At 35.2% G+C, this 13,395-nt stretch overlaps 1 protein-coding gene across 4 annotated transcripts in view; it reads left to right on the top strand.

Annotated features, from left to right (window-relative positions):
- Nucleotides 1-13,395, top strand: part of TNPO1 (transportin 1) — an 86,832-nt gene that overhangs the window by 56,436 nt on the left and 17,001 nt on the right. For all 4 annotated transcript variants that reach the window (XR_012382043.1, XM_025892507.2, XM_025892639.2 and 1 more), the window contains exons 10-18: nucleotides 878-938; nucleotides 1,514-1,682; nucleotides 4,878-5,030; nucleotides 6,171-6,396; nucleotides 8,234-8,405; nucleotides 9,610-9,696; nucleotides 10,888-10,995; nucleotides 11,129-11,287; nucleotides 11,368-11,455. Coding sequence is in view for 3 of the 4 variants with exons in the window: in XM_025892507.2 (XP_025748292.1) it covers nucleotides 878-938; nucleotides 1,514-1,682; nucleotides 4,878-5,030; nucleotides 6,171-6,396; nucleotides 8,234-8,405; nucleotides 9,610-9,696; nucleotides 10,888-10,995; nucleotides 11,129-11,287; nucleotides 11,368-11,455 (1,223 nt within the window). In the remaining variant the exon portion in view is untranslated. The remainder of the gene's footprint in view (nucleotides 1-877; nucleotides 939-1,513; nucleotides 1,683-4,877; nucleotides 5,031-6,170; nucleotides 6,397-8,233; nucleotides 8,406-9,609; nucleotides 9,697-10,887; nucleotides 10,996-11,128; nucleotides 11,288-11,367; nucleotides 11,456-13,395) is intronic.

Below are 13,395 nucleotides of genomic sequence, written 5' to 3'. Positions count from 1 at the left end.
TTAAATGTTTCTCAAGTTTTCTCAAAACCTTTTATCCTCAGATTTCTAAGTTGTGTCATGGGCCAGTGAGAAAGGAAATCATCAAAACTTAAGAAACTGGTCAAAGCTTAAAATTCTCATAGCTACAAAAGGAACTGAAGTTAGTATTTTGACCTTTTATGTGTTTAGGTAAATTTTTTTTCCAACTTTTCCACAGTACCTGGGATTCCATGTTTACAGACATCTTGGTTCTGTTTTAATGATTACCTTAATGCTTCAGAGTAGATATGATACCCTGATTTAAGCATTTTCTTATTGGAAATTTGTTCTTAATTTCTCTCCAAAAATACCAGTTTCTTTTGTATATTCTTCCTAGGTAGTCTGTTTATACAAGTAATTACATGGGTAATCTCACTGTTCTAACTCCATTGGAACCATGCTAAATGTGTTTTACACGCTCTTGTTTCATTTTTAACTTTACTGTAATTTATTTTCAACCAAGCCCTAAATGAGATTTTTTGCAATTTTGTTACTTCATCAAGAAACCTACGTCTTTAAGAATTGGGAGTGTTTCTTAGGATGTTCAAGATAAATTCTTACGGGAGAAATTACTAAATTTTTTGTTACTAGTTTTTTTCTAACCACTATTGACAGTCTACCTTATTTTTGATAAGATTCCATCCGGTAGATCCCATGCTTGAGTATGTAAGGGGCCTGGGATATGTATTAGGAATACTCATCATTTGAGAAGGGCAGACATCACAGAATATGCTCCAAGACCAGATTAGCAGTGGTGGTTGTCTCTTTGGTATTTCTGGTATATGTAAAATCATTAAGACTTCTTAATAATTCTTATGAGATTTTTAGATCTTTGTTTCATGAATTTATTTCTTTATAGATTGATTCCTGTATTAGTGAATGGCATGAAGTACTCAGATATAGATATTATCCTACTTAAGGTAAGGAAACTGTTTTCTGATGAATAGGCAACGTTGTTTTTTATTGACTTTAGAGTCTTTGAATCTGACTAATAGCATATTTATTTAAAATAGACCCTGTGTAAGTATGTTTCTTCTTATATATTATATGCTGCAGAGTTCAAAGATAGAAGCCAACAATGAATTTGGGTGCTAATGTGCTCTCTAACTTCACTGGAACCAGATGGTGACACTGGTAGAGTTAGCATAAATTTCCTGTTGATTCAAGTTATTTGTAGTTTAACTTAAAAATATATTAAATATGGTCTGAATTTTATTCAGGTACTCTGGATTATTCCAGCTGATGGGAGATAGTGTAATGCAGTTAAAAGGGCCTGAACCTAACATGTGTTATATGATAGTTTTTTCTCTCCTCAACAAAGAATTATTTTCTGCAGAGGGGAGTGGTTCTTAATAAAGAGGTGTGGGGGTTACTTCAGAACCATGTACATGGCATCATCTCTCAATATTCTGATTCTTTTACTCACGTATATATTAGCTTATAATGATATTTGAATATCATCAAGATTTTTCTTTAAAAAAACAAAACAAAACAGGGTGATGTTGAAGAAGATGAAACAATTCCTGATAGTGAACAGGATATAAGGCCACGTTTTCATCGATCAAGGACAGTGGCTCAGCAGCATGATGAAGATGGAATTGAAGAGGAAGATGATGACGACGATGAAATTGATGATGATGATACAATTTCTGACTGGAATCTAAGTAAGTCAAAAAGAAAAGTTGCCTTGGTAGCAGCTTTATTGAGAACTAGTTCGTACATTGTACAATGCCCTCATGAAAGAGTACAATTCAGTGGTTTTTCATATATTCACAGTTATGCAACCATCACCACAGTAAATTTCGGAACATTTTCTTCCAGTCCCCCAGCCCAGAACTCCTACCAGTCTCTATTCTGTTTCTGGATTTGCCTATTCTGGATGTTGCCTATAAATGGAATCATACGATATGTGGTCCTTCATGACTGATCTTTCATTTAGCATGGTTTCAGTGTTTGTCCGTGGTCTGGTATGCGTCCATACTTTATTTCTTTATAATGTGGAAAAATAATCATTATATGGATATACCACATGTTATTTATCCATTCATCAGTTGATGGACGTTTTGTTTCTTCCTTTTAGCTGTTGTGCTGATGCTACGAACATTTACGTAAAGTTTGTGTGTGGACTATGTTTCACTTCTTTTGCAGGTACAGGAGTGGGATCACTGGTCATGTGATAACTCTTTGTTTAACCTTTTGAGGAACTACTAGGCTGTTCTCCAAAGTGGCCCCACCATTTAACTTCCTTACCAGCACTGTCTTTAAAGAGTCCCAGTTTCTCCATATGCTTGCCAACTTTTGTTCACCTTTTTATTGTAACTATCCTAGTAGATGCGCTTACCTTATTGTGGTTTTGGTTTGTGTTTTCCTGGTGGACCTGTTCTTATCTGATACTCTTATTTCTTAAAGACTTCTTACCTCAAATTGTCATTTCTCAAAAGGCCATACGTTTTATTTGACATTATGAAATAGGAACATTGGCCACAAGCTTTTCCTGTTTTCTTAACATAAACTTACTTTTCATGATAATTTGCATGCGTTAGTTAATCATCAAGGATCAGTGTAAAATAGGATAAATTGCTTTTCTTTCATACTTAAACTTACAAAAGAAGTGTTGTAAAATCTCCTGTTAGTTTTTAGCCTTGGCTGCAAATCCCTATCTGTTGAAGTGGCATTCTGGGCTACAGTCTAGTGAGATGAGGGACTGAGACCTGTGTTTTGTTCTTGTTGGTGTGCTGATTTTTAAAGCTTCACTGCTCTAGTTCAGGGTTTCTCAACCTCGGCACTGTTGACATTTTGCCACATAATTCTTTGTTGTGGTGGCTGTCATGTACATTGTAGGATGTTGAGCAGCGCCCCTGACTACTCATAGATACCAGCAGCACCCCACCCCACACACAGTTGTGACAACCAACAGTGTCTCCGGAAATTGCCCGTTGTCCCCTGGGAAACAAAATTGCCCCTAGTTAAGAACCACTGCTGCAATTCAGAGTGTTGAGATTTCTAGTAACTGATGAACCAGTTAAAGACATGAATCATCAGCCCAGACTATGTAATTCACTTGGTTAAATAATGTTAATTCCTCTTTCCCGTTTAGTTTCCTGTAACAGTTCCTTTAGAGTGTCCAGTATGCCCAGTACTAGGGCAAAGACTTGGCATGTGCATATCCCATTTAATCTTTACAACAGCCTTAGGTTGGTAAGGAAACTGCAAAAAGAGAAACTTACCCAAGGTTGGCTAATTAACATGGCTAGTACTAACGGCACACTTAATTTTGGAACCCAGATCTCCAACAGTAAGAGAGCCCAAGGTCTTCACAGCTCTCAGATTGTAGTAGCCCCTATTATCTGCAGGGGTATATGTTCTAAACCCCCCTCCCCCCAGTGGGTGCCTGAAATCACAGATAGTACCAAACCTTGTATGTACTGTTTTTTCTAACACATACATACCTCCGATAAAGTTTAATGTATAAATTAGGTACCATAGATATTAACAACATTAATGTTAAAGTAGAGCAATTATAACAATATACCATAATAAACATTATGTGATGTGGTCTCTCAGAATTTCTTACTGTGCTGCATTCACCCTTCTTGTGATGATATGGGATGATAAAATGTCTACATGATGAGATGGGGGGGTGATTAAACTAGGCATTATGATACAGTGTTATGCTACTGTTAACCTTCTGGTGATACATCAGAAGGAGGAGCATCTGCTTTCAGACTGCACTTAACGGAGGGTAACCGAAACCATGGAAAGCAAAACTGATGCAGTGGGGGGCTACTATACCTCATAGTATATCCCTACTTTTAGGCTGGAGCAAGATTATAATATAGGTAACTTCACAAATCAATAATGTACATTGAATTGGGGGAGGGAACTACTTCTCTTAACATCCCACCCATTTTTATATCCTTCCAGAAGTTTTTCTATACATGCAGGAAAAAAGTGTGTGTGTGGTGTGTGTGTATGTATATATATATATTTTTTTTTTTTTTTTTTTTGAGAAGAGGCTGACTTCCCAGCAGTGAAATGAGATTAAATGTATTCTGTTGGTTCTTTTCCATTTATCATATAACTAACTTATTCTGTATCAGTACATAAAGATTTCTTTGTCTTTCATGGTAGTATAGTACTCATTTATATGGATCTACCATACAGTATAACTAAGACCCTTACAGATGAGTAAGGTGTTACTTCTAGCCAATTGAACAGCCTTTTTTCAAAAAGGATTTTAATATTGTTTAATGATTTGTATTCAACTGTTTAGTATGTCTAATTCCATTGGGAAAAATTTTTATACTTGATTATATCTTTGTTTAAAATTTTTGTTTCTTAATTATTACATTAAATGAAATCTGAATTGATACATAGTTCCATGGCTAATAGTTCCTTTATCTGGAAGGAATGTTTTCTGGCTTACTTAATGCTTCATGTGCTGGTGACTTCGTGAGATTTATTTGCCTAACCTCCTGCTGAGTCATTACGTATTTGATTCTGAATGATCTATCACTAAGAATGTTAAGTAGAAATAATAAATGTATACATTTTACTGCAGGTTTGTAGAAGTGGGCATCATATCCTAGAAGCATTAAATTGAGTGGAACAGTGTTTTGATTTTTCTGTACAGACAAAAGAATCCTAGTGTGACAGTCATGTACAGAATAGAATATCTTCATAATTAGTTTGCTAATTCTTGGTCATAAAATATTTCTTGTTGATAGAGACAGACTTCCTCCTATTTAATTGAATTCTTTGAAACTCTAGATGTATGAATGAAGTGTTGTAACAGATACAATAATAGGGTTATGATAATAGAGTTTAATGTAATATTTTTGAATTAAATATTTCTTCAGGAAAATGTTCTGCTGCTGCCCTAGATGTTCTTGCAAATGTGTATCGTGATGAGCTTTTGCCACACATTTTGCCCCTTTTGAAAGAATTACTTTTTCATCATGAATGGGTTGTTAAAGAATCCGGCATCTTGGTTTTAGGAGCAATTGCTGAAGGTAAGTCTAGGTCAAAACTGAACTGTGAAGTCCTTAATAGGCCCTAATGCAGATGGACCACTTTAAGGAATGTTATTCTAATAAGCATTGTTATTCAGTCTGGAATTCATACACTTTTTTGCTTTTGTGTTGCTGATGTGGAATAGATGACACTATGATCTATATTAACTTTAAAAAAGATGTTCAAATTCAAAAGCCGTCTTAGCAAAATCAGAGACGGAGACGAACCATAAGTCCTATGACTCTTAATCATAGGAAACAAACAGGGTTGCTGGAGGGGAGAGGGGGTTGGGGGATGGGATAACTGGATGATGGACATTAAGGAGGGCATGTGATAAAATGAGCACCAGTATTATATAAGACTGATGAATCACTGACCTCTACCTCTGAAACTAATAGTACATTATATGTTAATTGAATTTAAATTTAAAAAATAAAAGGAATGAACTGGGAAAAGAGATACCTAATAGCATTAGCAAATGATATGAACAGATAACTAACAAAAATGGAAAGACAAATAGCCCTTAAACACATGAAAAGATGCTCAACCTCACTCACAGTAAAAGAATGCAATTTAAAAAAAAAAAAAAGCCATCCTAGGATAAGTTTTTACCTTGAACCAGTTAACTATTATTAAACAGCCATAGGCTTATTTCTAACCCCACCGAGATATTTTATAAATGCTTCTGTTAACAATAAAAGGAGCAGAATGAGAAGACTGATGTCAGAAGCATCCCCCTTGCTAGAAAAATAATTTTCTCCATTAGTAAGTGCAAGAAACATGGTAGGAGCCTCATTAACCCCCCTAAAGGTTACTGTGTCTTGGAGGTAAGCCTGTATTTACAAGAGTGTTTTGTAGGCACTTCTGAAAGCCGTAATTTGTGTAGCAGAAGTAAAATAAGTTTTCCTAACCCTACCAGAAGACCTAGGAGCAAGTAGCTTTCATTTCTTTTTTTAAATTTTGGAACAGATTATTAGAGACTATTTATTGCAGTGGAGATGATCTAAATGTGTTTTCTATTTTTTTGATCTGAATATTTTTCATGGCTGCGTTTATCAGTTTAGTATTCAACTGAAATAATTTTGTTTTAAATGAATTTTTACACTTTCTGAGAGATTTGTTACTTTTTTTTTTTCCAGGTTGTATGCAAGGCATGATTCCATACCTGCCTGAGCTCATTCCTCACCTTATTCAGTGCCTCTCTGATAAAAAGGCTCTTGTGCGTTCCATAACGTGCTGGACTCTTAGCCGCTATGCACACTGGGTAGTCAGCCAGCCCCCCGATACGTACCTGAAGCCATTAATGACAGAATTGCTAAAGCGAATCCTGGACAGCAACAAGAGAGTACAAGAAGCTGCCTGCAGGTGGGACAAATCCATACCATTGTAGATTGTGGGGAAAGGGAGTGGGTATTTCAGTGAGAAAATAACTTCTAGCTTTGTGGTGGAATGTTGGTTTTAAACGATTAATGGAGCTTTTATTACCTGTAGTTTTTATCTGATGATTCTGTAAATCAAAACGTGAGTCAACTAGGTGTCAGTCTTAGCTGTTCGTTCAACTCATTTTTTTTTCTCTGTGGCTATGGTAACAGAATTCTCTTTCATCCTAATTTTCGCAGACATCTGGAATGGTGATAGTGGGGGTCTGGCTCTTAAAGGAATAACAAAGTTTGAGCAGATTCACGTTATTAGTTTTAAAGGTCAGCTACCACAACTCCATAGAAAGTCCTACAGTGACTTACCATCTTTCACTTAGTGAATCCACTCCAGTAGCTGCTCTGTCGTTTGGGTTTGGGGCTGTCTGTGTTTTTATATCAGATCAGCAGTTAGTTTCATTAGTATAAATATTCCAGTTTTCTGGAACAAACCTTTGTGTTCTAAAAAGGCCTTACATATTTATAGCTCTTAACTTTTTAATTAGAATTGCTTTACTCTTGACTTTGTTAATAAGAAATAGCTGTTGAAAAAGAGGAAAATAAATTTAAGTGGAGTTGTACTTTACCAGATGGGAAGCAAAAATACCTGAAAGCATTCTGATTGAAAGAACGTTGAACCAAAAGGGCTTTGGTATTACTAGCACTAACTACATTTTTTTTTTTTTAAATGAGGGGCGGATACAGATTATTATGTTTGGTTTCCTGCAGATTTTTTTTTTAACTATTAGTTGTTAGGCATATATTAAATGCTGTGTTTACAGTCCCTGCCATCTTAAACTTAGAGGCTAGTATAGAATACTAAACAACTATATATAATCGTAATTCATGGCAAGTGCTGCGAAGGTTATACATACATAGTTCACAATTTAAGACCAGGCTTTCACTAACAAATGGCTTAATGTTTTAGGAAATTGCTGTGAGTGGGTAGAATAGAAAATAATACAAACCTTAATTTTAGAAATGAAAAGCCAGGTACACCATAGAGTCCAGACAAATTTAGGCCTAAATTGAAGTAACTACTCAGACTCTGGAGTGTTTGCCTTTTGTGTATATTTGTCTTAGTAGGTAAACCATACATAAGGCAAATCTGTAATAACAAACACACTGTGCATTCTAATGTATGGTGTAGAACTTTAGACCAACATTTTTAAGCTTTATTGAAGAAAAATTGACAAAAATAATCCATTTATTTAAAATGTACAATGTGATGACTTGATAAACATATACATTATGGAACAGTTAGCAAGATCAAGATCATTAAGATATCCATTACCTCACATAGTTGACATAAGTTTAAGTCTTTTTGTGTGGTGAGAATGGTTAAGGTCTACGCTCAGCAACTTTCAAGTATACAACACTGCATTATTATAGTCCCCATGCTGTACTTTAGATCTTCAGAATTTATTCTTATAACTGCAAACTTGTGCCCTTTGACCACCTGCATCATCCCATTTCCCCCTCCAGCTAAGAGAAACATTTTGGAGGTCATGACACTATGCTAAATTTGTTGAGTGACTGAATATAAGAACCAACAACAGTTTTAGATTTTACTACTGTGGTGAAGCAAATGCCCATAGGTGACAGCCTCTTTGAAAGAAATAGGGAAGAAATAATAAAAATAAGCCTCTGGTATGGTGAGGTAAAGAGATAGGCATATAAAGTGTGAATGTTCTGTAGACTTATTTTCCTATCTCTGTCATAAACTACAGCAGTAATAATATCTCTCTCTCTCTCTCTCTCTCTCTTTTTTTTTTTTTTAACTGTAGTGCCTTTGCTACCTTAGAAGAGGAGGCTTGTACGGAACTTGTTCCTTACCTTGCTTATATACTTGATACCTTGGTCTTCGCGTTTAGTAAATACCAGCATAAGAACCTGCTCATTCTTTATGATGCCATAGGAACTTTAGCAGATTCAGTAGGACATCATTTAAACAAACCAGTGAGTATCTGTGATTAACTATTAAGAAAAGAATATGTACCATATTTATAATCAAAAGGTTAACATATATTTAGAAATGAAATTGGGGAGATGTGAACACTTAGTGTGGGCTACTTTAATAATATAGATCTTAAGATATCAGCAAGTATATTTACTTAGATAATATTACAAGTAAATAAGTTCTTGGTGTGGAAATCATATCAGCATATCACATGAATGCACCAACACTTTCGAGAAAAGGGATGATAAACGTCTTACCTGTGGGTTTCAGCTTTTACTTAATTCCAAGTATTTATCTACCACTTCATAAATACTAAAGTTTTAGAGTACCACATCTAGACATTTTTGTTTTCTCACTGGAACTTAGAAGTATGGGGAATATACACTAAGATAAGACAGTTAGAAATTGGGATAATAATTAGTTAGAAATGCTAAATAGTGGTATGGCTAAGGATCCAAACTCTGTTTTTAGTAGAGTTAAAAAGAGGATGGTGGAATTGGCTTTGTTTAAATAGGATTTAAATAATAGAATTTCAGGCTCAGAATTCCCAGCAGAAGAATAGATTACATGTTTATAGTTGCTATATGAAAAGTCTTTAAAAAATTATGTATAGAAGTTATACCTAAAATTTGGTGCAGGACACTTTGTGGGTTTGCTTCAGTGTTGGTTGGTTTTGTTTTGTGTGCAGGGGCTGGGGAGTGTTTTTCTGAATGTTAGACCCTTTGGAATCTGTGCCCCTTGTTTACATCATTACTATTTATTTAATATTTATGGATTCTAAAGTTTAAATAAAGACACTTAAATGATTGTGACTCTTCTTATGCAAATGCCTCTGTAAGTTTACCTGTCATTTATAACATAGTATACAACAAGGACCATACTGCATGTTACAAGCTCCAGGACTGAAAAAGTTCAGAGTAAACTTACACAAATTATCCCTGATTATGATCAAATAGTTTTTGGGTAGTGGTGTATTTGTATACATTTTATTTCAAAAAGGATATAAGATGACTTAAAAATAGAATAAGGTTATATAAAAGCAGAAAATGAAAATTTTAAAGGTGCTAAGAAGAGCAGACTGAGTCTTAAAATGCATTCAGTAATGATTTTACACAATTACTCTAAACAGATTTTAATTTTCATAGACCCAAAATGGACTTGTTTACATATGATAGTGGAGCTTTATGTGTTTTTCACGAATAGGAATATATTCAGATGCTAATGCCTCCACTGATCCAGAAATGGAACATGTTAAAGGATGAAGATAAAGATCTCTTCCCTTTACTTGAGGTATGCTAAGCTGGGTAACCTTTAGTTAATCTAATAGTGTGTTTCATCAAAAACATGTGTAAATATAAAATGTGGGGATGTGTGAGAAGGAAATGTTAATAGATGTACATTTTGAACCATTTCTGTCAAAAATGCTGAATAAGTGTGTAACTGCCCTTAATTATGGCACATCCATACTAAGAAATACTGTTAAATAGAAAAACCATAATGGATGTGTTAAGTTCGTTTTTGTTTTGTTTCGTTTTGTTTTTCTTAAGGTTGTCCAAGGATTATATTACATGTTTTCTCACCTGCTCTGCTTTGCTCTGCTTCAGTGATAATCAGTTATCTTGGAGGTCTTTCCATATCCGCATGTATATGTCCTATATTTAATTGTATTTCTTTATATAGATACATATAGCTATACCATGACAATTAATATAGTTCCAATTATGTGTTATATACATACACACACACACACACACACACACACACACACAAACTATTTAATGTGTTCTGTACCTATTGTATATAGACACACATAGTCAAATGTGAAGTAGCATTGAGTCTTGATGCTGGTAAGGGAGGGACTTTGTTTCATACCCTTTCTGTCCAGGTTGAGGTTTGATAGTTGATGTTATTCAAATAATTGAACATGCAATTAAATATGATAACTTAAATGAATTGATACTGGTAAAGCCATTTCAATCATTGTCATTCTTGTTTCCCCTGTCATTTCAGGGGTCATCACTTCTGCCATGGTTTGTCCCTAGCCAGAGAAGTAAAAACTTAACATGACTAAGCAATGGCTGATTCTGGGCCCAACAAAACGAGAAAAATCATTAATTTACTTTAAGGCAGGGGCTCAGAATATGCCCATTAAAAGTCCACCCATATCGTTGAGCAGGATGAGAGGATAAACAAATATCTCTTATATTTGATGAAAAAAATAAGCACACATAATAGTTAACCTGGTTCTCTAATGATAATGTTCATTACAGAAACTTTTTTGAGGAAACCTCCCTTTACCAGCAGCAAACTTAACGGCAACGGGTGGCATCTAAAAAGGAGAGGTCTGGAAAAGATAACCTACTATTGTAGAATAGTAGAGCGGGCTCATAAATGACCAGAAACTTACTGAGTATGCTCTTAAGCATTTATCATAATTTTAAGTATATCCAGAAATTTACATTTGTACTTTATTCTTTCTAGTGCCTATCTTCAGTTGCCACAGCCCTGCAGTCTGGTTTCCTTCCATACTGTGAACCTGTGTACCAGCGTTGTGTAAACCTAGTACAGAAGACTCTTGCACAAGCCATGGTATTTTTAAAAAATATTTATATCTACCGTCCCTGGCATCGTAAACATTTTTCTAAGGATAGACATAATGTATACAGATTTTTAATCTAATTGATTCAGACTAAGTTTTTTAAAACTTTTGGTCTGATTTCAGCTGAACAATGCTCAACCAGATCAATATGAGGCTCCTGATAAAGATTTTATGATAGTGGCTCTTGATTTACTCAGTGGTCTGGCTGAAGGACTTGGAGGCAACATTGAACAGCTAGTAGCCCGAAGTAACATTCTAACGCTAATGTATCAATGCATGCAGGTGAGACTTGTTAAATTAAAATGTATCAAGACCTGATTCTCTGTGTCACCTTGGGGTTAATTTGTTCTTACTCCTTGTAGGATAAAATGCCAGAAGTTCGACAGAGTTCCTTCGCCCTGTTAGGTGACCTGACGAAAGCTTGCTTTCAGCATGTTAAGCCTTGTATAGGTATGAATATTTCCTACTGCTATGATGTGCTTAACATTAGTTTTACATCAGTTATATTTCTGTATTATTAAACTGAAATGTCATGGAATTCCAACATTTATAAATGTACTAGTTAAAGCTGCTCTGAGTGAAGCAGGTAGGATGGGAACGCCCTTGCTCCCTTGAATTCATAATCACTTGAGCAGCTCATTAGGCTCCAGTCGTATGACTGGAGAAAAGCTGGGAAAGTATTACTTTAGTGTGAAGGACATGCCACCTGTGAAACCTTGGTGTACAATATGCAAGTTTACTGGTAATTTTGAGTAGCCGCCCTTTTGGGGGGTTAGAGGTACCCACAAGTAATAATAGTCTTTCTCATAAACCAGTGTACTTTTTCAGATATCATAGTAAACTTCAAACAATTTACTTCGAAAGTAAATAATTTGGTTTTGTTTTTGTCGTAGCCTTTTGTGACGATAATAAGGGATTCCTCGAATAACATAAACTGAATTGCTTTCAAAATCATGGATTAAATGGGTTTTTGGTTTTCTTTGATTTCTATATCCCAATGTTTTGGATGCTAGTTTCTTATGATACACGATTTAGTGGACCATGGTTTAAAGCATGGACCTGAAATGGTTTTTTCATTTGATACAGTTGTACTTAGCGGGTTTTTTGGCTTTTTGCCCCCAGTTTTATTGAGAGATGATTGACGTATAGCATTGTGTAAGTTTTGGGTATACGACATAATTTGATATAGGTATATATTGCAAAATCACAGTAAATTTAGTTAACATCCATCACCTCATATACTTAAAAGATTTTTTTTCTTACTAAGAGAACTTTTAAGACCTCTCTTAGCACTTCCACATATACAGTACAGTATTGTTAACTATAGTCATCATGTCATACAGTGCATCCCCAGGACTGACTTATAATTGGAAGTTGGCACCCTTTGGCCAACTCCACTTCCCAGTTGTGCTTTTGAATAACAACTGTATTTCTGAACTTTGGATAATAACATTAATTATGGTATATTAAACCCTCAACTTTAAGCCTAACTACTGTAAATGAGAGTGTAATGAATTCTTATTTTATGGAAGGCTTTTTCTACCAATACTTAACCACCTGATGTAGTTTTTATGAATTTAAACTTGGATGAAGGATTTTCTTTATTTTTTTCTTTAAGACTTTATAAACCATGTATCTCTTCTTCAGGAGGTACAGTGTGTCTATCATTTTTTGGTTTCTTTTTTTATGTTATCAACTGTGATGATCATTTTCTAGATCAGGGTTTTTCAACCAGGGGCAATTTTAACACCTTCAAGCCCAAACATTTGGTAGTGTCTGGAGACATTTAACCCTGGGGGTGTGTTACTCGTACCTAGTAGGTAGATCTGGACCAAATTATTAGTATTGCTGAGATTTAGAAACCCTGGCTTAAATCTACTGACTTGGGGCACCTGAGTGGCTCATTTGGTAAAGCATCTGCCTTCAGCTCAGGTCGTTATCTCAGGGTCCTATGATCCAGCCCTGCATCGGGCTTCTCTGCTCAGCGGCCAGTCTGCTTCTCCCTCTCCCTCTGTGATCTCTCTCGTTTTCACTCTCTCTTAAATAAATAGTCTTTTAAAAAAATAAATCTGCTAACTTATTGGGGACTTAAAAAGATGCTACTCTAATTCTTGATTTAACAGTGAGAATATATACATAGAGACGTTTCTCATACCAGTGTATTATTACCGTGAGGTACAAACCATATAGGGGAGGCAGGATAATTACTTGATTCTTTCTCTTTGTTTACCAGTTTTCAAAATAATGAATTGATTCCCAGCATCTTCCACAGGTATCTATATTGTGTTTCGGAGTTCAGTTTTTGTTTGTGTTTGGTTCTTTTTTGAGTGTCAGTATGAATTCATGATGCTCAAATTGTCCTACCACTGGCAGTGGGAGCATAATCAAAC

This window comes from Callorhinus ursinus, unplaced genomic scaffold (assembly GCF_003265705.2).
Source record: "Callorhinus ursinus isolate GAN/ISIS: 27379988/994484 unplaced genomic scaffold, GSC_fseal_2.0 scaffold23, whole genome shotgun sequence".
Taxonomy (NCBI): domain Eukaryota; kingdom Metazoa; phylum Chordata; class Mammalia; order Carnivora; family Otariidae; genus Callorhinus; species Callorhinus ursinus.
The sequence above is the reverse complement of the archived record's forward strand: the minus strand, read 5'-3'. Positions and strand labels throughout refer to the sequence as shown.